The sequence below is a fragment of the Aegilops tauschii genome, chromosome 6 (genome assembly GCF_002575655.3).
Source record: "Aegilops tauschii subsp. strangulata cultivar AL8/78 chromosome 6, Aet v6.0, whole genome shotgun sequence".
NCBI classification, from domain to species: Eukaryota; Viridiplantae; Streptophyta; class Magnoliopsida; order Poales; family Poaceae; genus Aegilops; species Aegilops tauschii.
Window position 1 is genome coordinate 386,561,908 of NC_053040.3, and position 25,591 is coordinate 386,587,498.

At 44.5% G+C, this 25,591-nt stretch overlaps 1 protein-coding gene and 1 long non-coding RNA gene across 4 annotated transcripts; one reads left to right on the forward strand and one right to left on the reverse strand.

Annotated features, from left to right (window-relative positions):
* Nucleotides 1-10,618: 10,618 nt before the first annotated feature.
* On the forward strand, nt 10,619-12,402 carry LOC120966544 (uncharacterized). The gene is made up of 3 exons (XR_005760419.3): nt 10,619-11,448; nt 11,530-11,719; nt 12,042-12,402. It is a non-coding gene; the product is annotated as an uncharacterized lncRNA (long non-coding RNA).
* A 1,080-nt stretch (nt 12,403-13,482) lies between these two features.
* Nucleotides 13,483-22,597, reverse strand: LOC120969265 (uncharacterized). 3 transcript variants are annotated; one of them, XM_073501973.1, is made up of 12 exons: nt 22,293-22,597; nt 18,820-21,041; nt 18,417-18,730; nt 18,241-18,340; nt 16,841-18,152; nt 16,570-16,759; nt 15,868-16,245; nt 15,667-15,780; nt 15,290-15,574; nt 15,157-15,219; nt 15,010-15,078; nt 13,483-13,890 (listed from the first exon to the last, which is right to left on the reverse strand). In XM_073501973.1, exons 5-12 carry the CDS (start codon nt 17,029-17,031, stop codon nt 13,672-13,674), a joined length of 1,509 nt encoding a protein of 502 aa, XP_073358074.1. In that variant the 5' UTR covers nt 17,032-18,152; nt 18,241-18,340; nt 18,417-18,730; nt 18,820-21,041; nt 22,293-22,597; the 3' UTR covers nt 13,483-13,671. The 3 variants fall into 3 exon arrangements, with proteins under 3 accessions (XP_073358074.1, XP_073358073.1, XP_073358075.1); XM_073501972.1 differs by having other exon boundaries at nt 18,413-18,730; XM_073501974.1 differs by lacking the exons at nt 18,241-18,340; nt 18,417-18,730; nt 18,820-21,041 and having other exon boundaries at nt 16,841-17,032.
* Nucleotides 22,598-25,591: the final 2,994 nt, after the last annotated feature.

Sequence of the window (25,591 nt, forward strand, 5' to 3'; positions counted from 1 at the left end):
GAAAGAAGAACGGCAATGGCAAGGGCCCTCAGCATAACCCGGCGAGCCAGGGAGGTAGCAAACATAAGGCTAATGGCAGTATGGAGTTTGTGGCCAACGCCAATGCGCAGGGCAACAACCACCGTCGCAAGGGAAGACCACCTCCCCGAGCCGGGGGGTCAGGCTCGACACTTGAGCAGTTGTTGAATGAACCTTGTCCAAGGCATGGCTCTAGGGAGAAGCCGGCTACTCATCTATGGAAAGACTGCGCAATCATGAAGGCCTTCAAAAATTCCAATGCTTTTAATGGCAACAATGGGCCAGGCGGCGGCTCAGGCGCCGGCGGCTTTCATGGCCCGGGCGGCGGCTCAAATTCCAATTCTCAGAATTTTCAAGGGGGCTTTAATCAGCAGTCCGGCCAGGGTCATCAGCAGCAGCAGCAGGGGGGATACCAGATCAATCCAAAGCAGCTCAATGGCGGGCAGTATCATGTGTTTACTACCAGTTTGTGCAAGCGAGAGCAGACGCTCCATAAAAGGGCTGTGAATGCTGTTGAGCCGGCGGTTCCACGCTATTTAAGATGGTCTGAGCAGCCTATTGTGTGGAGTAGGGAAGATCATCCTCCCCGGGTGGATAATCCGGGTCACCTGGCATTGGTGGTGGCTCCTCAGGTTGGGGGGTATAAATTCACTAAAGTGCTCATGGACGGAGGCAGCAGCATCAACATCCTCTATTATGAGACCTTCCGTCGTATGGGTTTAACTGATAAAAACCTCAGCCAGTCCAATACTGTTTTCCATGGGGTGGTGCCCGGTAAGTCGGCGTATCCAGTCGGAAAGATCGAGCTGGAAGTAGCCTTTGGAGATGAGTACAACTACAGGGCGGAAAAACTAACCTTTGAGGTGGTTAAGATAAGAAGTCCGTACCATGCTTTATTTGGGCGGCCGGCTTACGCCAAGTTCATGGCACGACCGTGTTACGTATATTTACAGCTCAAGATGCCGGGTCACAATGGGACCATTACGGTTCATGGCAGCCGAAAGATAGCCTTGGAGTGTGAGGAAGGTGACGCGGCTTACGCTGAATCTGTTTGTGCAACGGAGGAGTTGAAGTTTTACAAGGACAATGTTGACCCGACGGATATGACGTCTTTGAAGAAGCCAACCACGGAGCATGAGCCGGTAATGAAATTTAAGTCAGCTGATGAGACTAAACTTGTTGACTTTGTTCCAGGTGACTCATCTCAGCAGTTCAGCATCAGTGCCAATCTGGATCCGAAATAGGAAGGCGCGCTCATCGAGTTCATCCGTGAGAATAGGGACATCTTTGCATGGAAACCTTCCGACATGCCGGGTGTACCTAGAGAACTCGCTGAGCACACTCTCAATATTGATCCGAAATTTAAGCCGGTCAGGCAATTCCTCCGGCAGTTTAATGAGGAGAGGCGGAAAGCCATTGGCGAGGAGGTAGCCCGGCTCTTGGCGGCCGGGTTCATTGTTGAAGTTTTTCATCCAGAATGGTTAGCTAACCCGGTGCTCGTGCTCAAGAAGAACAGCACCTGGCGGATGTGTGTGGACTATACGGATTTAAACAAAGCTTGTCCGGTTGATCCTTTGCTCTCCCCCGTATTAATCAAATTATTGATGCTACGGCGGGCTGTGAGCGTTTAAGCTTTTTGGATGCTTACTCTGGATACCATCAGATCAAAATGGCAGTTAAGGACCAGGAGAAGACAGCGTTCATCACTCCCTTTGGAGCCTTCTGTTATGTGTCTATGCCTTTTGGGCTCAAGAGTGCACAGGCGACTTACCAACGTTGCGTGCAGAATTGTCTTCATCACCAGATTGGGCGCAACGTTCATGCCTATGTGGATGATATCGTGGTTAAATCCAGGGAGAAGGAGACCTTGATAGATGATCTGAGAGAGACCTTTGATAATCTCCGGGTCTACAAGATGATGCTTAACCTGGCCAAGTGTGTTTTTGGTGTTCCTGCAGGCAAGCTCTTGGGTTTTCTGGTTTCTCACAGAGGCATTGAAGCTAACCCGGAAAAGATCAAGGCAATCACCTCTCTGGCTAAGCCGGCGTGCATAAACAACGTCCAGCGTCTGGCGGGTCGCATCGCTGCGTTGAGCCGGTTTATAAGCCGGTTGGGTGAAAAGGCCATGCCGCTGTATCAGCTGATGAAGAAGACAGATAACTTTGTCTGGAATGATGCTGCTAATGCTGCTTTTGAGGATTTAAAACGACAGCTGGCTGATCCACCAGTCCTTGTTGCTCCTGTCGACAAGGAGCCTTTATTGTTGTATATAGCCGCTAACACGCGAGCCGTTAGTGTGGCTATGGTGGTGGAGCGTAAGGAAGCGGGTAAGGAACATCCGGTTCAGCGGCCGGTTTACTACATCAGCGAAGTACTCATTGAGTCCAAACAGTGGTATCCACATTGGCAGAAGCTTGTTTATGGTGTGTTCATGGCAAGCAGAAAGCTTAAGCATTATTTCCAGGGCCACCCTATCACTGTGGTCAGTTCTGCCCCCCTAGGAGATATCATCCAAAATAGAGAAGCCACCGGAAGGGTTGCTAAGTGGGCTATAGAACTTGGGCCTCATGGTCTAAAATACGTGCCGCACACTGCTATCAAATCTCAAGCATTGGTGGATTTCATCAACGATTGGACAAAGCTGCAGGTGCCTGAAGAGAAACCTGATAATACATACTGGACTATTCACTTCGACGGGTCCAGGCAATTGGAGGGCTCGGGGGCTAGAGTTGTATTAGCTTCCCCTCGAGGTGACAAGTTTTGCTATGTGCTACGGTTGATGTTTCCCTGTACTAACAATGCAGCTGAGTACGAGGCCTTGCTCCATGGTCTTCGGATGGCTAAGGAGATGAGCTTAAGCCGGGTAAGGTGCTTTGGCGACTCAGATTTAGTGGCCCAGCAAGTGTCAGGCAAGTGGGATTCCAAGGACCCCCTCATGGCGGCTTATCGCCACGAAGTTGATGCCATTGCTGGCCATTTTCAGGGTTACCAAGTAGAGCACATCGATCGCAGGAAGAACGAGGCGGCTGATGCATTAAGCCGGCTAGGCTCTCAGCGAAAGCCGGTGCCGCCTAATACTTTCTTGGATATTTTGCATAACCCTTCTGTTAAGTTGCCTACAGAGGAAGTCTTGGCTGTTCCTGACCTGGAAGCACAGTTGGTGGCGGCTCTCCACATTATCCCAGATTGGACAATACCATACTTGGCTTACATGACCCGGGGAGAATTACCTGAGGATGAAACTTTGGCCAGACAAATAACCCGGCGGTCTAAGTCAATGATAATTATCAATGGCGAGCTGCATCGTCGCAGTGTCACTGGAACTTTCCAGCGTTGTGTTTCCCCTGAGGAAGGTCAAGAAATTTTACGTGAGATCCACGAGGGGGATTGTGGCCATCATGCCGGCTCAAAATCCCTTGTGGCCAAGGCTTTTCGTCATGGGTTTTATTGGCTGACGGCTCATGCTGATGCAGAGGACTTGGTCAGTAAATGTGACGGTTGTCAGAGGTTCTCACGACGGGCTCATGTACCGGCTCAAGAGTTGAGGATGATTCCAATCACCTGGCCATTTGCGGTCTGGGGGCTTGATATGGTTGGGCCTTTTAAAAGGTCCAAGGATAAGAAGACCCACCTCTTGGTGGCGGTCGACAAGTTCACAAAGTGGGTTGAGGCAGAGCCAGTTAGTAAGTGTGACGCACCACAGCAGTTCAGTTCATGAAAAGGGTGATATTTCGCTTTGGTTTTCCACACAGCATTATAACTGACAATGGCACCAATTTGTCTAAGGGCGCCATGGAGGAATTTTGTCAACGAGAGCATATTCGGCTCGATGTTTCATCAGTGGCTCACCCTCAATCCAATGGTCAGGCTGAGAGAGCCAATCAGGAGATCTTGAAGGGCATCAAGCCCCGGCTTTTGGTCCCTTTGCAACGGACGCCGGGTTGTTGGGTGGAGGAGTTACCCTCCGTGTTATGGAGCATCAATACCACTCCTAACAGGTCTACGGGTTACATGCCTTTCTTCATGGTTTATGGAGCGGAAGCGGTCCTCCCTAGTGAGATCCGTCATGACTCGCCTCGAGTGGCGGCTTATGTTGAGGCGGATAATGAGCAGGCGCGTCAAGATGCTCTTGACTTGTTGGACGAACAGCGTGATGTGGCAGCAGCTCGCTCGGTGGTTTACCAATAAGACCTGCGCCGCTATCACAGCCGCTGGGTTAAGTCCAGGGTCTTTCAGGAAGGTGATCTGGTGCTCCGGCTCATCCAAGATCAAACAGATGCACACAAGTTATCCCCGCCTTGGGAAGGGCCCTTTGTGGTCAGCAAGAACTTGCACAATGGGTCATACTACCTTATTGATGTTCGGGAGCACAAAGATTCACGTAAATCGGAGGAAGAGACCCGTCGGCCGTGGAACATAGCTCAGCTTCGGCCTTATTACACTTGAGCCACTGGCTCTCATAATGTACATATTTCTATAGCCATGTATATATTATGATGAATAATAAAGCAGGACCTCTGCCCTTTTTTCCCCTCCAAAGGTAAATGTGGCATTGTTATTTTCATTATGATATCATATGATCATTTGGAGATTGATCCGGCTTATGACAGTATTCGAATCTAGCCGTTAAATATATGATCACTTGGGGGCTTCCTGTTCAAACATAGGTCGTATTCGAACCAAAGAGAACATAGCTGTCGATACCCACTTGATTGGCATATTGCCGAGCTCATTGGGGAGTTTTTCTTGATCATATTTGAATCATAGCTCAACCCCCTTTGGGAACCGACGTGGATCGTATTCGAATCAGCGTCGTTAAACAACTCTCAAGGTCATTTGGGGGCTTCCTGTTCAAACATAGGTCGTATTCGAACCAAAATGAACATAGCTGTCGGTACCCTCTTGATCGGCAACGCCAAAGCCACTGGGGGCTATATGATCGCATTCGAATCTTAGCTTAACCCCTTTGGGACGGTTCTCTGGTCGTATTCGAATCAGAAGCCCCTAAGTTTTGATCTTGTGGTTTGCAACAAGTTCTTTTGATAATATCACAAGTGGGCAAGGGTGGTTCTTATTCCATCGGCTTAACTTTGATTAATAATGTTGATAGCATACAATAAGAATTATAGGTGCTGGTGAACCGGAGTTGAGTTCTCAACCTCATTATTTGGGTTATATAAACCGGAAGTGTACCTGAAGGCTTGCAGCCGCCTAGAGACTTGTGATTTGTATTTCTATGCAGGACAATTAAAGACAACTCTTTAAGATTAAGGAAAGTAGATAATCAAACATAACCCGGAGGAATATAAAAGAGCAGCTTCAACAGAGTTAAGAGCTGCACACGTGCACGATGGCACGACAAAATTAAGTGTTTGTCCTACTCTATTACAGGGCTCCCCGAGTCCAAAAGGTGAGTCATTGTTTTAAGGCGTAACCATGAGCCGCCTGAGAAATCAAGGTGCTTGTTGGGTTGAAGCTCCCGGCTCATCCCTCTCCGCTCCTCCGGCTGTTTCCATGACCTGGAAGGTTGATGATTTCCAGTCAATGCCACTCAAGGCTTCAAATTGAGCCTCATCATCAATTAACCCGGCCGGGTCAACTTCTGGGGCGAAGGTATGCTTACGCGTCGGAGGGATTAGGCTGACTGCTTCATAGCGTGGGGTTGGGATCCTCTGATTCTCCGCGTCATAGCCCGGCTGATACTTGGTAAGGTCTGTGTCATTCCCAATCAAGGTGGCCACCGGGCGCATGCTCTTCACACAGGCGGCGAAGTCTTTCTGGTCAAAGGGGGTGCCGTCTTCCTTCAGGCTGGGGTATCCAAGAGCGATGTCGGCCGGGTCTAGCTCCGGTAGAAACGCCTTGGCCCGGCTCAGAGCAGCTATAGCTCCGGCTCTTGCAGAAGCCCGTCTCAGCTCTTGGAAGCGCTGAGGAAGTACGGCAAGCCGCCTGAGTACATCTGCCAGGTGAGTGGGAACTTCATTGGACAGAGCCACAACGGCTAAAGCACGTTGTGACCCGGTGTAAAGTTGCTCCACCAAAGTGTAAACCGCCTTCAGCTTGGTCAGCATGCTCTGGTTGAGGTTGGAACTCCTGGGACCTGCGTTACAAAGTCGAGTGAGCTGTTGGCAGTTGAAATGTTTCTGGGAACTAAATGATGTGAACTGATTAGAAATTTACCAAAGATTGCGGAGACCATCTGAGAGACATGGCGTTTTAAGCCGGACAGCTCGGCGGTTCTCTCAGTAAGAGTGGCCTCCGCCTGTTCGGCCCGGCTGAGCAAAGCAGCTTTTTCATCTGCCCAGGCTTTCCTTTCTGCTTCAAATTTTTTCTTCAGTTTCTCTTGTGCAGATACACTGAGTTCAAATTTGGAGTTGGCTTTGTGGGTTTCACTTTCCTGGGTCTTCAACCGGTTCTTCAAATCAGAGATTTCCGATTGAAATTTCTTACAGGCGGCCTGTACAAATTCCGGGTTACAGTTCAGGTGATTACAATGCAATATTAAGTCCCAAGCACTTTGCAAGCAAAGACACTTGGCACTTGGGGACTAATGTATGCCGAAAGACTCTATCTACAGTGCCGGTTCATGAAAGTAAGTCCCGAGCACTTTGCAGGCAAAGGTGCTCGGTACTTGGGGGCTAATGTGCAAAGTTGCTCAACTACTTGATTAAAACATAAGGTAAAAGACCGGTTCACCTAGGCTGTTTAACCAGGTAAGCCGGTATTAAGTCTACAACATATTCTATCATAAGTAATAGACTTGGGGGCTAGCATGGTAAGGATGACTATGGAGTAAGCAAGAGAGTTGTACCTCAGATTTTTGCTGTATCTGCTTCACCATGTCAATTTCTAGGTCCTGGCTGTTGTGCACTTGACCAATATAACCAGCGACAATATCTCCAATGCTCAGATTGGTATAGTTAGTAATGTCTAGCCTGGCTCTACGGCGTTCCAGAAATTCCTCCTTAGCAGAGCACTTAGCCAGCACGGTGGGTCTTCCCGGTTCAACAAATTCGGTCCGGGTAATCACCACATCCGGGTCATCTGGGTGAGCCGGGCTGGGGATCTCCGGGTTATCAGAACCCTCCATAACTTGCTCGTCAGATGGGGCGGTGGTGGTTTCTGGAGTTGGTGCAGACGGCGGCTCAGAGGCAGAGGCGTTGGGTTCAGTCAAGACCGGCTTTTCGACCGGTTTATTTTTCTTTGCCCTCTTGCTGGGCTTTGCTTGTGCACTGAAAGTCAAAAGGTTAGTGCAAAAACATGAGTAAGATAAGCACAAAATAAGCTGATCATCATTACCCGGGTGCGGTCTTGAAAGCCGGCAAGTTAGATTGCATGGAGTCACCGGAGGAAGGTGAAGTTTCCTGATAGTTTGAATCAGAAGAATTGAGTGGTTGACGAGTGACGCCCGCCAAAGGATGAAAAGAATATAAGTTGGAGATAACCTCGGTCCGGCGCTTCCTTGATGCTTCAGGTAAGCCGGAGGAGAGGTCCGCATCCTTGTTGGTCCGGGTTTGCCTCCGGCTCTCATGAATCTGTCGCTTCAAAAGAAATTGAGGATCTTGATAAGCTAAAGGATGTGAAAATCTTACTTTCCGGGTTACTCTTCGGACTTCCAGCCTTGGCAAGGGCTCCGAGTCGGAGGAAAGTATAGTTACCTCTTCAATCACCGGGTTACTCGCTCCGGTATCCTCCTGCTGATAGTCAGTGTCAATAAGGTGGTTAAAAACAAACAAAAAACAAAAGAAGAGCATAAGAATCAAGGGCTACCTCTGACTCGGAGGTGTCATCCAGCTGAAGCAGGTCTGAGGCGCTAGGCTTACTCCCCTTTTTGCGGGGAGCGGCTCTCCTGGCGGCTTTTTTAGCCTTCCTGGCTTTTTTAGCAGCCTCATGGTCATACCTGACCTTCCAGAACTTATCATTAGCCTGAAAAATACAACAAAGGTTTCTTGAAGTTGAGACGATAATTGTTAAAATGGAAAGTAAGGTGCTCAGATCAGTAGCTTACCGCCGGAGCCGGGTTAGCTTTGCAGAAGGGACTTAAGCCTGTTCTCCCGCAATCTGCTAAGCTCTCGTTCAGAAGGGACTTGGTCATGTCATCAACGACGTCCTCAGGTAAGTCGTTGGGGCTGTGTCGAAGAGGATAATCCTTCCGGCCCGTGTAATCACACATTAAGCCGGGGCGGCGGCTTAGAGGAATCACCCGCCAGGCAATCCAGACCCGGACCAGATCAACGCCGTTAAGGCCATTTCCCATAAGAGCTTTGATTTTGTTGATGGTGGGGATAAGTGGTTGACGCTCAGCTTGAGATAATTTGTCTGGCAGGGGGTGATTTGACTCGAGACGTAGGGCGCGAAAGCCGGGCAGAGGGTTCTCATCAGCCGGAGAAGTATCCTGGCAGTAGAACCATGTCTGGTTCCAGTCCTTTGGGTGGCTTGGCGGCTCAGCATAAGGAAAGAGACAATCCCTCCGTCGTTGAATTGAGATTCCACCAAGTTCCAAGCTAGGCCCGTTGGCGCATTCATTCTGGCGGTTCAGGTAAAATAACTCCCTAAAGAGTAGCAGGCTGGGTTCTTCTCCAAGGTATACCTCACAGAACACTTGAAAGTTACAAATGTTTGACACGGAATTGGGTCCAATGTCTTGAGGTCGCAGATTGAAAAAGTTCAGAACATCTCTGAAGAATTTTGAGCCAGGAGGAGCAAAGCACCGGCTCATGTGGTCAGCAAATATAACAACCTCTCCGTCTTTTGGTTGAGGTCTCTCTTCGGACAGGTCAGGCGCACGGTAGGACATGACCTCCTTTTTAGGCAGGTAACCCGTTTTTTCAAAGTCATCTAAGGTGCTTTCAGTAACGTTGGACCTCACCCAGTTGCACGTAATGGGCGCCTTGGGAGCCTTGGGCGGCATTGTGGAAAATGGAAGCCTATGACAAAGGAAAATTTCCGGTTCAAATTTAAGCCGGAGAAAGATTTCAGTTTAGTACTCAAGATGGCGGCTTATGAAGGGGCCTAATGATATATGGCTAATGGTGTCGGGTTATCTAAGCCGCTGTCGATATCATAAGTAATTCAAGTTATTTAAAACTCTATTATGAATGAGCCGGAAATTTCGCAAAGCATGGCCTCTTTTAAGCCGGCGATATGAGCCGCCCTGGCTAACAGATGCAGTTCTTTTTTCTAAGTGTTGCACAAACAAGTTTCACAGATTGCAGGGGTAATTTTGGATCAAACGATTGTCCAGAAAGAAAAAATTTCTAGACCTAAAAACTGATACAGAGAAGTTCATAAGCTCTAAAAATGAGGTCTTTTTGCGAGCAAGAGGGATCTGCTAGCATAAAAATGGGTGAGAAACTACTACCGCAGGAATTTTGTACCATTTTCGGATCAAAAGGAACCTCGGTGGAGGAACTGCGAAGAAACCGAGATGAAACTATGAAGAACAGGGAAGAAAACATGGAACCCTAATGCGAATCTACTGTACGGGGTAGCAAAGATTTACTGGTGCCGATGAGCAGCGGAGGTCGCCGCCGTTTCTCTGGACCGACTCAGGGTGATGCAGCGGCCGAGGTTGATGAAGACGAGGGGCGCGGCGGCGGCGGCGGAGCTCGGGCTCTAGAGCGTCAGAGGAGGAAGATGATGAAGGGGAAGAGTGACGAAGGCCTATGGGCCGGGCCTATTTATAAGGGACGGCTCATAAATGGGTGCGAGAAACGAGGAGGCTGGAGACATGATTATCTTGCCGCAGAAACGCCTCTATTCTCGGGATGGTTATTAAGATAAGATCTGTTGGGATATGACAGAATAAAAAATGAATTTAATGGAAGATGACGTCATGGCGGGTTACCAGGAATCCAGAAGATGACGTCACGGCGGGTTATGACCTTCGCACAAGCAGAAGCCGGAAGATTTCTTCTTAAGGGGATTGAAGATTGACATGAACCGGTTCAAATCAATCTGGGGCCTAATGTTGAGGATATAACCATTAGAGTCACCCGCCCAGGAGGGGCTGGGTTACGTCATAATGATCATCACGTGAAGCCCAGTACCAAGCTCGAGGATGGCGGTTCAGTAATGGGCTTAAGACCCGGAGGCGGCTTAAGGCCCGTAGTGATAAGCCGCCGTCATGGCAAGACTTGTAGTGTAAGGCAAGGATAGTTAAGAGTCCGAGCCGGACACTGTTATGAGCCGGCTGGGACTCTGAGAGCCGCTGGGCGTCAACCTCTCTATATAAAGGGACGACCCGGCGGCGGTTCAGGGACAAGTAAGATCAAATCGATAACCAGGCAGGGCGGTTTAGCTCCTGGTCGTCGAAACCCCAAGCAATACAACCTCAACTGGACGAAGGCTTTTACCTTCACTGTAAGGGGCCAAACCAGTATAATCCTCGTGTCCTTTGTCCCGCCTAACCCCTTTAAGCTTCCTAGCTGCGATGGCTCCACAACTAAGTCCTTGCACGAGGACATCTGCCGTGACAATTCCACGACAAACCATTTGCCATGGCTCACCAAGCTACACAAGCTTATTACTTGCATTACGCATCCTCCAGGAGAGATCTTCGTGATTGGAGGGTTGTTTACACTATTCAGCCAAGTACCAACTTGACTAACTTTGAGGACTGCGCAAATGACCCATCTGCTACAGATGAATATTTCCAGGAAGGTGGTCAGCTGGGTTGTTTTTCTGTAGATGGTGGCAAATTTGTTGATGAATCTACTGAGCCAAGAAAGGAGTCAGATGATGTGGAGCTTGATCCCTCTAAAATTTATGTAATAGAAAATCAAGGCAATAATTATGAGGGAGAAGAATCTTCAGAAGATGAATTGGACGAGAGTACTGATGAGGAAGAAGAAGATTTACCTGAAGAGGAAGGACAAGAAGAGACATATGAGACCGAAGATGAGGATGATGCAATAGAGCATGACTCTGAATATGACGATGATGATTACTGAACATTTATAGTTTTTGCACTTGTCATTTTCTGTCTTGGTACCAATAAATATTATATAGTGGCACAACTAGTGAATAATATAGTATGTTTACTATTGGTAGTAATACATATTACATAATGATTTAGTGAAACAACTATTGAACAATATATTATGGTTGATAGTATTTATAGTTTAGTTGTTACATAATGTTTTCTGTTGTTTTCTTCTTCTACTGTCATGCCTTTGGTAATCATCTACTAATTATTTTTTTATGTAGCTAATAAGAATGTATTTGTCACTATGTAAATAGGATGACCCGCTTGCATCATAGGCGTGTCTCAATGGCTAGGTCGAACAAGTCTTCTTCTAGTGCCTCCGTAGGAAACAATGGATCAACTCGGCCAACTGCACAAGCTAAAAAGCCTAGAACACCAAGAACTAGGACTTCAGCCGGTCTCAGACTAGAGGAAATTGACCGACCGCTTATAGTTCCCGTTGGCATGTAAGTATTAAATATTCCAATTGATTTACTTGTTGGAGCAATGTTCATGTGCTAACTACATTTGATCTTTATTTATAACAGGGCATGGGAAAGGCACCCATACAGCGCTCGTGATCCATCAACGGTGCTAGGTGCCTTAGTGCGCCAGATGTATCCACCGCCAATTGGTCCAAAAAATGATCAGAAACCGGTATTGTGTTGGGAGGACTACAAGTGGTCCCCTGGTCCAGAAGTAAGAACAGCAGCTTCCAAAATAGTGGAAGAATTTTGGGTAAGCACACACACACACACACATGCATACACACACACACACGCACGCACACACACACACATTGTTTCTTTAAATGCTTTGAGAATTTTGAATCAATTTTTCTAGTACTTAGAATTCTGAAACAGAGTGAACATATTATATTTAGACATAAGAAGTCTAAAACTGGTGGATGGGTGGTAGTTAAAATTCTTTATTTAGGTCAAAACCATGACAAACTACTTGGTTTATCTATGAAGTTGGAAGCTTTGATGATTATGCATATGCTCACTTCCACAAATGCACTAGTAACTAACAAAAAATGTTTTGGGATGGTTTTTGGCAGTGGCGTTTCAAGTGTGACCCATCGGAGCAAGAGAAGGCAGATGGTGTTTTGGAGGAGAACTTAACTAGGAAAGTGAAGCAGATGCTACATGAGGAAAAGGCGGCAGCCATCAAAAGATTAAAGAAGAAGGGACAATTGCCTACAGAACTAACAGAAGAGGATGAGGATGGTAACCGCTGGCCAACTAAGGAAGCTTTAATTTCTGCAAAGAGAGTTGACTTTGGTACAGACGTTGGTTGGCGTCTACTATGTGAGCACTGGAGTAGTACTGAATTTAGAGGGTTATCTTTAACCAACAAGAGGAACAGACTTGCTAATGGGGACACGGTCTTCCATTGTAGTGGTGCTAGAAGTGTTGTCGCCACACGTAAATTTCTGGTACTATTTTCGTCAAACATCTTTCTGCTTACTGTTTAATAAGGAAGTTTCATTTACATTAGATGATGTGTCACACTTGAAATGCAGAAACTCAAAACCGGGAAAGATCCTGGAATTTTTGGTGCTTGGCTTCACACGCACAAATTGCATCGAGGGACTGATGAAGAGCAGATATGCAGTCAAAGAACTGCTGATCATTGGGTCAGTAAAATATTGCAACTTAGTTCCTTATAATCATCATGAGAACTATGTGCATAACACTGCAGTTTACCATTAATTTTTAATTTGAAAAGGAGGATTTTGATAAGGCAATGAAAAATGGTTTTAGTAACACGTCAATTTCTGGTACTATTTTCGTCGGTTTTAGTAATAGTTGACGGTGATCAAACATATCCGACGGTGATTGGACCCTCGGTTATAAGGGTCCAATCACCGTCGGGTATGTTTGATCACCGTCAACTATTACTAAAACCGACGGTACACCGTCGGCCATCTCCCGTCGGCCTTGCTTCGTCGGCCATTACAGTAATGGTCGACGGTACAGTCGGGTAATATTGTCACCTAGGTAGTAAGCCGACGGTGAGCCGCCGGGCATGTTATTGTGACCTGCTGGCTCATCTTAGCCCGACGACATTTATAGCCGACGGTTCCTCGTCGGGCATTTACTCTCCGACGGTTATTGCTTCCCGTCGGTTTTCAAAATAGTCGACGGTACATTTGTCCCGCTGGACTTAGTTATGACCATGAGGAGAACCAAACCGTCAGCTCATTAGATGGTCGACAGTGTATACGACCTTTTAGGAAACCTGTTAGCCGAGGGTGAGCGAACACCGCCAGGAAACCTATTAGTCGAGGGTGAGCAAACACCGTCAATTTGTCAATTTATAAATTCACCAACAGTCTGAAGTCCCCATTGGCATTCTGTATAACCGAGACATATTTTCCACCATAGGTCATTACTCACCCCTCATATATTTCTTTCACCAAGGGGTGTTTCATTCCATAGCAATAATTCAAAATATTGGCATTCCAACAAATGCATCTCATACACAAGCACAAGGTATTGAGTTGCATCCAAATTGCATTAACCATAATTATCAAATGTCGAATGCAGAACAAAATAGTAACTGAGATAGGCCACATTTTGCATAAGATAAATTGTCTACTAAGACAAATTTGTCCATAAGATAATAAAGTGTTTCAAATATCTAACATAACTACATTTTGGCATGACTTGAAGATCATTAGACTTTTATAGCCAATCATCATCATCGCCATCGCCACCGCCATAGCCAGAGCCATAGTCATCCTCATCTCCATAGTCATCATATTCCCCATCGCCATAGTGATCGTAGTGCTCATCACCATACAGATCACCCTCGCCATAGTTATCATATCCCCCATTGCCATAGTAGTCATCCTCATCATCATTTCCATGACTTGTACTGCCTCCAGTCCTGCTTCCCATTCCCTAAGTAATGACAAGACTAGTTGTCAGTATAATGTAGCTGAAATTTAAGTGACCTACAGGGATCAAACTTAATTGTTCTAATTGATAGGTTATCTGCTAGCTGCTATATAACAGTATGATTATCCAACAATATGATGCCTATTCATCTTTCGATCCTTCACATGAAACTTTCAGAGGAAACATGAATCGCAGGAACATATATTACATACACATTTTCCAAGTACTGTGCATATCTATCTACGACCCCACTATCAACAGTGTTTACATTTTGCAGTCACATGACAAAGCCGAACGAGTAAACTAACATACCACTATTGGCTAGTTTGGGCATATAGTAAACTAATTAAGAATGGCATGTAAAAAAAGCATAAACTAGCAGCATGTGCCCCAAGGTGAAATAATATTTGCATGTATATGTATTATAATTGAAATGCATATGTACAGAGGCTTTACCGAACATGGTTCAACAATGCTTAGATAAAGGAAGAGTATCCGTAAGAAAAATATTCCGGATGGTTAGCCTAAATTCTTTCATGTCTACTAATTCGTTCCCTGCGACCTGAATAAATTATACATGAAGTACAAATAAATTATTGTTCATACTATCATATTTTTCCTATTTATGATTTTTGAATTAACATGGTTCAGTTTATCTAGTTTTGCACATAAGAAATGATAGCAAATTTAAATATGCAAGCAAACAAGGCATATGTACAGAGAAACAAGCAAGCAAGGCATATGTACAGAGAAACAAGCATGGCAACTGTAGGCTATCAAGTGTGGTCTTCACTGCATTTTTTTTCTCATAGATGTGCAGATAAACTTGTTCTATCAACCATCAAGTATTTACATGCAACATCAGTCATTTCTCTTGGGTGATATAATCCTTTAGAGGAATGCGCCAATATAGTTAACCATGCATTTCTTTTCTAAATCTATAATTAAAATATATGAAGGATCTGCATCTGCTGCTACTTTCCATGACCAAAAATCCTGCACCTGACTTGCACACACAAATTCTTTCTTGATGTGCTAATACATATGCAAAGACAAACACATAAATGGTGGAACAACGAGAGGTCATCCCCAGACTTGCGAGCACGACGACAATGAACTAACCTTTTCGGTTTGGTGTTGAGGCACATCACCTCGTCCCCTTTGAAATCCGCCTTCAGAATATGATGGAGACTATGTATCATAGACAAAAGAAACATTACTTAATGGTTCAATTGCTAAAAGCCTACCATTGAGATGGGTATAACTTACCAAGTCATCTGCTGCTGATTGCATTATGCCATCAAAGTCGACTCCCCCTTCCTCAGCCAAAGACTACAAACATCAGCATGTCAGCACAAACCTATGCACTCAGACTCCAATTTACAAGAGAAGACAAGATTACCTGAACAACAAGCTCAATGCCTCGAAGACGCTTGATCTCCTGCTTCAAATGTTTGTGTTCTCTTTCTAGACGCTCCTCCTTAGGAGATTGCACCGGCTGTGAGGCCATCGCCCTTTTAGACTTAAACTTCGCCTTCTCTGCTTTGCTAAACAACTCATTAGCAATTCCCAGCCTGCCATGTGGCATTCTGCCTGCTGCTTCGTAGATGATTTGTCCATCTAAATCCGGGTGCTCCTCTTCCCAATTTTCTCCATGGGCATTTTTCATTGCCTTATCAAAATCCTCCTTTTCAAATTAAAAATTAATGGTAAACTGCAGTGTTATGCACATAGTTCTCATGATGATTATAAGGAACTAAGTTGCAATATTTTACTGACCCAATGATCAGCAGTTCTTTGACTGCATATCTGCTCTTCATCAGTCCCTCGATGCAATTTGTGCGTGTGAAGCCAAGCACCAAAAATTCCAGGATCTTTCCCGGTTTTGAGTTTCTGCATTTCAAGTGTGACACATCATCTAATGTAAATGAAACTTCCTTATTAAACAGTAAGCAGAAAGATGTTTGACGAAAATAGTACCAGAAATTGACGTGTGGCGACAACATTTCTAGCACCACTACAATGGAAGACCGTGTCCCCATTAGCAAGTCTGTTCCTCTTGTTGGTTAAAGATAACCCTCTAAATTCAGTACTACTCCAGTGCTCACATAGTAGACGCCAACCAACGTCTGTACCAAAGTCAACTCTCTTTGCAGAAATTAAAGCTTCCTTAGTTGGCCAGCGGTTACCATCCTCATCCTCTTCTGTTAGTTCTGTAGGCAATTGTCCCTTCTTCTTTAATCTTTTGATGGCTGCCGCCTTTTCCTCATGTAGCATCTGCTTCACTTTCCTAGTTAAGTTCTCCTCCAAAACACCATCTGCCTTCTCTTGCTCCGATGGGTCACACTTGAAACGCCACTGCCAAAAACCATCCCAAAACATTTTTTGTTAGTTACTAGTGCATTTGTGGAAGTGAGCATATGCATAATCATCAAAGCTTCCAACTTCATAGATAAACCAAGTAGTTTGTCATGGTTTTGACCAAAATAAAGAATTTTAACTACCACCCATCCACCAGTTTTAGACTTCTTATGTCTAAATATAATATGTTCACTCTGTTTTAGAATTCTAAGTACTAGAAAAATTGATTCAAAATTCTCAAAGCATTTAAAGAAACAATGTGTGTGTGTGCGTGCGTGCGTGTGTGTGTGTATGCATGTGTGCGTGTGTGTGTGTGCTTACCCAAAATTCTTCCACTATTTTGGAAGCTGCTGTTCTTACTTCTGGACCACGGGACCACTTGTAGTCCTCCCAACACAATACCGGTTTCTGATCATTTTTTGGACCAATTGGCGGTGGATACATCTGGCGCACTAAGGCACCTAGCACCGTTGATGGATCACGAGCGCTGTATGGGTGCCTTTCCCATGCCCTGTTATAAATAAAGATCAAATGTAGTTAGCACATGAACATTGCTCCAACAAGTAAATCAATTGGAATATTTAATACTTACATGCCAACGGGAACTATAAGCGGTCGGTCAATTTCCTCTAGTCTGAGACCGGCTGAAGTCCTAGTTCTTGGTGTTCTAGGCTTTTTAGCTTGTGCAGTTGGCCGAGTTGATCCATTGTTTCCTACGGAGGCACTAGAAGAAGACTTGTTCGACCTAGCCATTGAGACACGCCTATGATGCAAGCGGGTCATCCTATTTACATAGTGACAAATACATTCTTATTAGCTACATAAAAAAATAATTAGTAGATGATTACCAAAGGCATGACAGTAGAAGAAGAAAACAACAGAAAACATTATGTAACAACTAAACTATAAATACTATCAACCATAATATATTGTTCAATAGTTGTTTCACTAAATCACTATGTAATATGTATTACTACCAATAGTAAACATACTATATTATTCACTAGTTGTGCCACTATATAATATTTATTGGTACCAAGACAGAAAATGACAAGTGCAAAAACTATAAATGTTCAGTAATCATCATCGTCATATTCAGAGTCATGCTCTATTGCATCATCCTCATCTTCGGTCTCATATGTCTCTTCTTGTCCTTCCTCTTCAGGTAAATCTTCTTCTTCCTCATCAGTACTCTCATCCAATTCATCTTCTGAAGATTCTTCTCCCTCATAATTATTGCCTTGATTTTCTATTACATAAATTTCAGAGGGATCAAGCTCCACATCATCTGACTCCTTTCTTGGCTCAGTAGATTCATCAACAAATTTGCCACCATCTACAGAAAAACAACCCAGCTGACCACCTTCCTGGAAATATTCATCTATAGCAGATGGGTCATTTGCGCAGTCCTCAAAGTTACTCAAGTTGGTACTTGGCTGAATAGTGTAAACAACCCTCCAATCACGAAGATCTCTCCTGGAGGATGCGTAATGCAAGTAATAAGCTTGTGTAGCTTGGTGAGCCATGGCAAATTGTTCAAAATTACTTAGTCTTGAAGACCACTTTATATCCACCAAACCTAATTTCGCATTTGGCTTCACATCCTTGATGGGGTCAAACCAATGGCATTTGAAGAGTACCATCTCAATTTTTCTACCAGCTGTGAAGGATACTTTGATAATTTCCTCAATGACACCATAGTACTCAAGTTGTTCAGTCTCTGAGATGAAGGATGACAAACAAACCCCTGTGTTCACCGTTTTCAACCTTCTACGTTTTTTCTCAGATATCTCTGATCAAAAGCGAAAGCCATTCACATCATAGGAGCTATAGGAATAGGCTCTAGAGCTGCATCCATTAGCTAAATTCCACAAGTCCTCATCAGAATTGGGATCTTCTTTGCACTACAATGAAATGAAAAGAAAAACTCGGATTATGAAACATAGTAGTAGTTGAATGGAGAGGATATAATGCTAATTAAAATGTGCTTACAGCAATCTCAAACCATTCCACAAATTCGGATGCCATCATTTTATCAAGGCCCTCTGATGTCAAGTTTGGATGACTTGCATATTTTTCATCTTCAAATGTTCTGCAAATCCGCGTATGATTATAAACATCTTGCACACTTCAATTCTAAAATTACAAAGTATTCATCACTTACTCACGAAATCTATCAACAGCAGAGCAGTTAGTCAAAATGTACAACCTTGCTGCATTCAACTCTTCACGCGATAGTTCTCGGGCAATAGGCCTCCCATGTAGGTTTCCTACATGCTCAAACACATCTAAGGTGCAACCATCATTCTGCACGCGTGTTCCTCCATTATTATATCGAGGATTCTTCTTCCATATAGTGCGAACATGATCACTAAAGTAAAGAGAAACACAATTCGTGATCTCCTGCACAATACAAGCTTCAACGATTGAACCCTCCACTCTTGCCTTGTTTCACACTTTTAAACGAAGATAGTGCATTGCCCTATAACAAAATATTAGAAGTTTCAGCAATAAATGACATAAATATATCAAAACATAATGTATAGATCAATGTTATATAGTCTAACATACCTCTCAAAAACATACATCCAACGATATGCCACAGGGCCGCCAACCCTTGCCTCATATGGAAGATGCACTATCAGGTGTTGCATTACATTGAAGAAGCCTGGTGGTTACATTTTCTCAAGCTTGCATAATAGAACAAGAACCTCCTCCTCAAGTCCACGCATCCGTTTTGGAGCAATTTCTTTGGCACACAATTGCCGATAAAAAAAACTTAACTCTGCTATGACCTTCCATTCAGGTTCCGGGATGAAGCCTCGTAGGGCAACTGGCAGGAGGCGCTCCATGATGATGTGGTGGTCATGGCTTTTCAGCCCAATGAATTTGTTTTTACTCAAGTTGACAGTTTTACTCAAATTAGCAGCAAACCCATCAGAAAACTTCACTTCTTTAAACCACTTAAGGATGGTCATTCTATCTTCCTTGCTGACACAATATTTTGCTCTAGGTTTCTTCCACACACCCCTTGAATTCTTGTTCAGGTGTAGCTTTGGTCGATCACAATATAAATCAACATCAAGGCGTGCTTTGTTGTTATCCTTAGTTTTCTCAGGAATATCAAGGCATGTGTAGTAAAGCCTCAGATACATTTTTCTCATTGTGCATTACATCAATGTTATGGCGAAGCAGCAACTTCCGAAAATACTCTAGCTGCCACAAACCACTTATAGCTATCAATTGTGCTCCTTCCCAAACCCCTCAAATTCACTCTTGCCAGTTTCATCATGGACAAGACTTTGGAGTTCTTCATACACCTCTTCTCCGGACAAGTGCTTTGGTGGAGGATCTAAAACTGTTTTTTTCTTGCGAAAACATTTCACACTCCTACGAAATGCATGGTCAGTGGGAAGGAATCTCCTATGGCAGTCAAACCAGCATGGCTTTCTCCCATTCTTCAATGAGAATGTCTTTATGTCAGATCCACATATAGGGCAAGCAAGATTTCCATGAGTGCTCCAGCATGCTACAATCCATAAGCTGGAAAGTCATGAATAGTCGAAAGCAAAGCTGCCTTTAAGGTGAAATTTTGCTTTCGATAACTATCATAAGTTTCTACACCATTTCTCCACAAATCATCAAGTTCGTCAACTAGAGGCTGCATAAAAACGTTTAGGTTCTTTCCTGGATGATCTGGACCGGGAATAACTAGTGCAAGGATCAGGTTACTCTGCTTCATGCACATTTCCGATGGAAGATTATAAGGCACAACAAATACTGGCCAACATGAGTAGGAGGCTGCTTTAATACCAAAAGGTGTGAAGCCGTCAGTCGCTAGACACAGCCTTATATTCCTTACTTCCTCAGCAAATTTTTTAAATTCCTTATTAAATTCCTTCCAAGCTTCACCATGAGAAGGGTGAACCATTACTTCATCACTGTTATGAGGCCTTGCGTGATAGTCCATGTGCTTGGCAGTGCCTTGTGACATGTACAACCGTTGTAGCCTAGGAGTAATTGGGAGATAGCGCAGAACTTTTCTTGGTATCTTCGTAGATTTATTTCCTGCGGTTGTTTCCTCATATCTAGGTTCTTTGCAGATAGTGCATTTTTCTTTATTTCCATTCTCTTTATAATAAAGCATACAATTATTGGGGCATGCATGAATTTTGACGTAAGGCATTGCTAGACTATGCACAAGCTTCTTGGACCTATGGAAGTTTGCTGGGAGATCTTTTGCAGCATCGTCCTCAACAATGTCATGTATAAGAGTCATCATCTCATTGTAACAAGCTTCTGACAGATTATGTTGTGTTTTAATAGTCATTAGCCTTCCTACAATGGATAGACGTGATTGTGTGGTCTTCTCATGCAAACGTTTGTCGGCTTCCATCAACATTTCATAGAATTTTTTGGCAGCTTTTGTTGGCTCATCACCTTTAGAAACTCCTTCAGCAACAATTGCATCAACTAGCATGTCATTCATTCTATCTCCATCCCCCACGTTATCATGCTCTACATTTTCAGGTGCATCAGACTCCCCGTGGCTAGTCCATCTCTCATATCCTAACATGAACTCATTGCTGCACAAGTGTGTGGTCATGACATCCCTTGTGCACTTATGACCGCAAAAGCACTTGCTGCAAGGACAATGGGATTTCCGGTCTACAGCAGCATCGGGCAATGAGAATGCATGATCTAGAAAATTATCTACTCCATGTTGCCAAGCATCACTGATCAACTTCCCTCGTCTCTCTTTGTACATCCAACTACGGTCGACATCAACATTGCTACAAAAATGTAGAATGGAAGTAGGAGGTATAGTATAAGCATTGGATTTAATCATGAACGTAAAGTGTGATATATATTAATTATATAGTAACAATGAGAACATCAATCAAACAATTCTATATTTGGCCTACATTGGCCATAACTAACAAGATGGTCACTAGGAGCTCTATCCAAACAAGCTAACTAATGTGCAAGTTTATTAATACCTATTTCAACTTTCTGAACCAGAAACTGAGGGAACTATTCAGGTTATTCATGGCCATCAGAAGAACATACTAGTTGGGCATAAGTTGCTACTGTAGTAAACACATAAAACATAACCTTTTTGTGAGCATACCAGCTGAATCCTAGATTTAAGGTTCTACAAATATTCTCTCCGTTTCTTACATAATTAGTTCCCGGCTAACATGGTTTAGAAAGAAAATAAAGAAAACAAGATCAACTCGTACAACAAGAAAAATTGCCAAACTAAAATTATGAACCGCCAACAGACCAATACTGATGGATCGTGCAGAAAAGAAATTGCAATGTACAAATAATGGACAATCAGCACAATCACGCAAGACAGAAAAGAAGAAAAGTACTCAAGGGGGTGTGACAGAGACGAGGAGAGAGGGGAATGGGGAGGGAGAAGAGAATGATACCGTGGCGCCCCACTGTGATCGCTGCGTGCCGATTGATCGGCCATCGCAGAGGAAGCAGAGGAACTCCTGACTAGTCGGAGTGGAAGCAGAGGGACGCCGGGCACCCCTCGAGCTAGATTGGTTTGGAGAACGAGGATGTGTTTGTTTTCAAAGAGGACCAGGAGACTATGGCGGTTAGTTTAGGACCTGATTTGGTGCGTGGAGCGCCGGTGCGCGAGAATTTTTTGGTGGCCGCGCCAAAAAATCAGCGCCAGATCGCCAAATAATTCGGTAACAGGAGTCCACGGCTGCGAGGCGGGCACTAACCACTACGCGAGAAACATGAAAAAAAATAGATAACCACGAGGCCTCCTCAACGGATTGAATGGACTCAATTATATTATCCCACGAAAACCACGGTACATATCATGGTTCGAGTAGCAATAGAACATGAGCATATCTCATTATCTCTAGATCACAAATCGTGTCAATGTCGGAACAAATTGTCTCTGGTGTACGTGCTGATTAACTAATTGACCAAACAACTCAGTCTCCACATTTATTTGTGTCAAAATTTCCTCAATTTCAGTTTCAAAAAAAAAATCCCAAATTGCCTACTGTACTGACCTGAAGAGATTGGGCGTGGTTAGATCGTGGCCCGCCCAGACGTTGTCAAAGAAGTCGCCGTGCTTGCAGGAGGCAGGGTCGAACTGGACGCGGCAGCGAGGTAGCTCCAGAGCCGCCAGTCCTCGTCCGTCTTCTCCGCCAGTGCGGGCTCTCCCCACCCAACCCCCGCTTCCCCATCCAGCTCATGGCGACACGGGAACCTGCTGCTGCTCCTGCCGCTTGACTTTGGGGTCAAATCTGAGACGAGAGTGGAGGACGGTGGCAAGTCAGGTGACACATCTAGGCGGCGACCGGCGTTGAGAGAGAGGTGAATGTGAGCCGCAGGACTGAGGGGATATAAGCGGCGGGGCTGGTCAACGGCGCTTTGAGAAGGTCTGTATAGATAATATCTAAGGAGGCATATGTCACAACTTGTCTGATGTCCAGCTGGTATAGCACGCTAGGCTAGCCTATTTGGTCTTGAGTTCGAACCATGCGGTGCACTTAACTTTGCACACGCGTTATTCATTAATTATTATAGTACGTATGAAATCATATAGGAGTACAATAACTTTTAACTTTTATTTTTTGGGCCATTTGTTTTTTAAATCCTATTTTTATTCTTAGATTTTCACAGTTAGTTTGGCACATACATGATTCCTTTTTTTTGACATGGCACATACATGATTCTTGGTATGATCATAATACATTTTTTTTCCGAAAAATGGCCATAATACCTTGGATGATCCATTGGTGTGTTGTATTTGGTTCCACCACGCACCTTTTTTTTTCTTTTGCATGGTAATACGTGTCTCATTCATATCATAAAGATCAAAGTACAAGCCACGCAAGGATCGACATGAAAAAGCTGAAAAGATAGCAAAACATCTCTGAGCTAGACACCAACGCTCTGTCACCTGCCCCCAGCACGACCACAACATCCACCGAAGAGAAGAACGACGGATCACCTCCTCACCCAAGCTCGACGCGGCTCCATCGCTGATATGCAGCTTTGTGGACCTCCAAGGTGGCTCACCAAAACTGAAGTCATTGTCGCCCGGCACGCTATCGAACTCAAGGTCTGGCACCCCACCACGACTAAGACGGCGAAGGAGGAAACCACACTTTCCATCCATCAACCACAAACCCAGCACATGTTCCGTCTTCCAGATGTCGTTGATGCAGTCCACAATCTACATCCGCTCCTGGACTACATACCTCCCAAGCTCCGCGCTGATGTCGGGGCAGACGCCGGCCCGAGGACACATGTCCACCACGAGGATGTCGCCGCCACACCATCCTTGCTTGAACCGGCTGGTTTTCAAAACCACCCCCAACCGTAGGGCCAATCGACTTGTCGGGGAAGGAACTGAAGAATCTTTATTCAGCGTCGTCATCGCTGCCGCCGAAGCCAAGACGATGAGCAACCTAAAAACAAAGCTACTTTAGCCTAAAACTATCCACATACACACACACACACACGGATCCGGCGACCCCCTAGCACTGACGATCGAGGTCGTCGGCGGAGGGGAGCCGCCGAAGGACTGCGGCGATCGAAGGAACTCTCCTTGGGAGAAACGCTGGCGAGATCGCCCTTTTTCTTACCGAGGAAGAAAGAATGACCACCGCTTATAATGGTTGATTTGTTGTGTTTGTGGTGTCTGATAAGGATTGTACGTAAAGAATCATATGTGTATATATAATGACTCTTTTTTTAGTTTTGAAATACGGAACTCGGGCTTGTAAGTCATGATAGTACTAGTACTTCATGACCAGCCATACGTGTTTACTAAGGACCTAAAATGGTGATGAAAAATACGAACGGGTTCATATTGTACGAACATAGCCTCACCGATGCAGGGGACGACAATACTTTGAAACGGTAAGGCCTCTGTGGCTCCATGTGGCAGACTCTGTAGAAAGGGTGATGCCTCCCTTTTACTTTCTTGGTTGGGAGGAAAAAGAATGGTCACTGCTTCGGACAAAAAGGATCATATTTACGTATAGGATCGTATGCATAGCATTCCACTTTCTTAATTTTAAAATACAACACTCATCCTCGTTATAATTTAAGATGTAATTAATACTTCACGACACATTTGCATTTAAGTAATAATATACGTGAAGGTCGCGGGGTCCCTCTAGACAAAGTTGCATTTATTAGAAAAACTAATTAAAGATACGTGCTAGGCAAGTTACAGAAGTACATGACCAAGAAATTAGCAAAGTAGTACTTTTGTAAGTGCAATTTTTTAAACATCATATTTGTATTATCCTGTACCAATTTTTTAAGCATCCTATATATTAATTGTGAAAAAGAATATAATGCACTCGCTTACAATAGCAATGCTAGATGTTAGTTCTTGGAATCTTCTTATACTGAATTATTTGGAATATAACATCGGTCATTCTACATATGTTGTCCATTGAAACATATCATCGAGAGGGAAAGTCAAACGCCGGTTATCACTATACACCGTCGGGTATTTTCTCAAATAACCAAGAGGCACATATATACCGCCGGCCATGTCCTCTCATAGGTGAGAGTTTTGTTTTCACCTCCGGCTATTAAATTTCACCGCCGGGCATTACATGTAATCCCCGTGGGTGTGGCAAAAACCATCGGGCGTTACATGTAATCCCCGAGGGTGTACCAAAAACCGTCGGGCATTACATGTAATCCCCGAGGGTGTACCAAAAACCGTCGGGCATTACATGTAATCCCCGAGGGTGCACCAAAAACCGTCGGGCATTACAATTAACCGTCGGGCATTACATGTAATCCCCGTGGGTGTAGGGAAACCCGTCGGGCATTACATGTAATCCCCGTGGGTGTAGGAAAAACCGTCGGGCTTTACGATGAACCGTCGGGCATTAAGTTGGATATCCGAGGGGTGAATTTTCAGCGTCGGACATTCTAGTATACTGTCGGGTATCTGTGGTAATACTCGTGAGTTGACAGTAACCGTCGTCCATTATAACTACCGTCGGCTATTACTGTAATACCCGACAGTCCGTCGGCTATTAGATTTCACCGTCGGAAATATGGGGATTTCTAGTAGTGTTTATTTCCTTATTCTCATGATAAATGTTTATTATTCATGCTAGAATTGTATTAACCGGAAACGTAATACTTGTGTGAATACATAGACAAACAAAGTGTCACTAGTATGCCTCTACTTGACTAGCTCGTTAATCAAAGATGGTTATGTTTCCTAGCCATTGACATGGGTTGTCATTTGATTAACGGGGTCACATCATTAGGAGAATGATGTGATTGACTTGACCCATTTCGTTAGCTTAGCACTCGATCGTCTAGT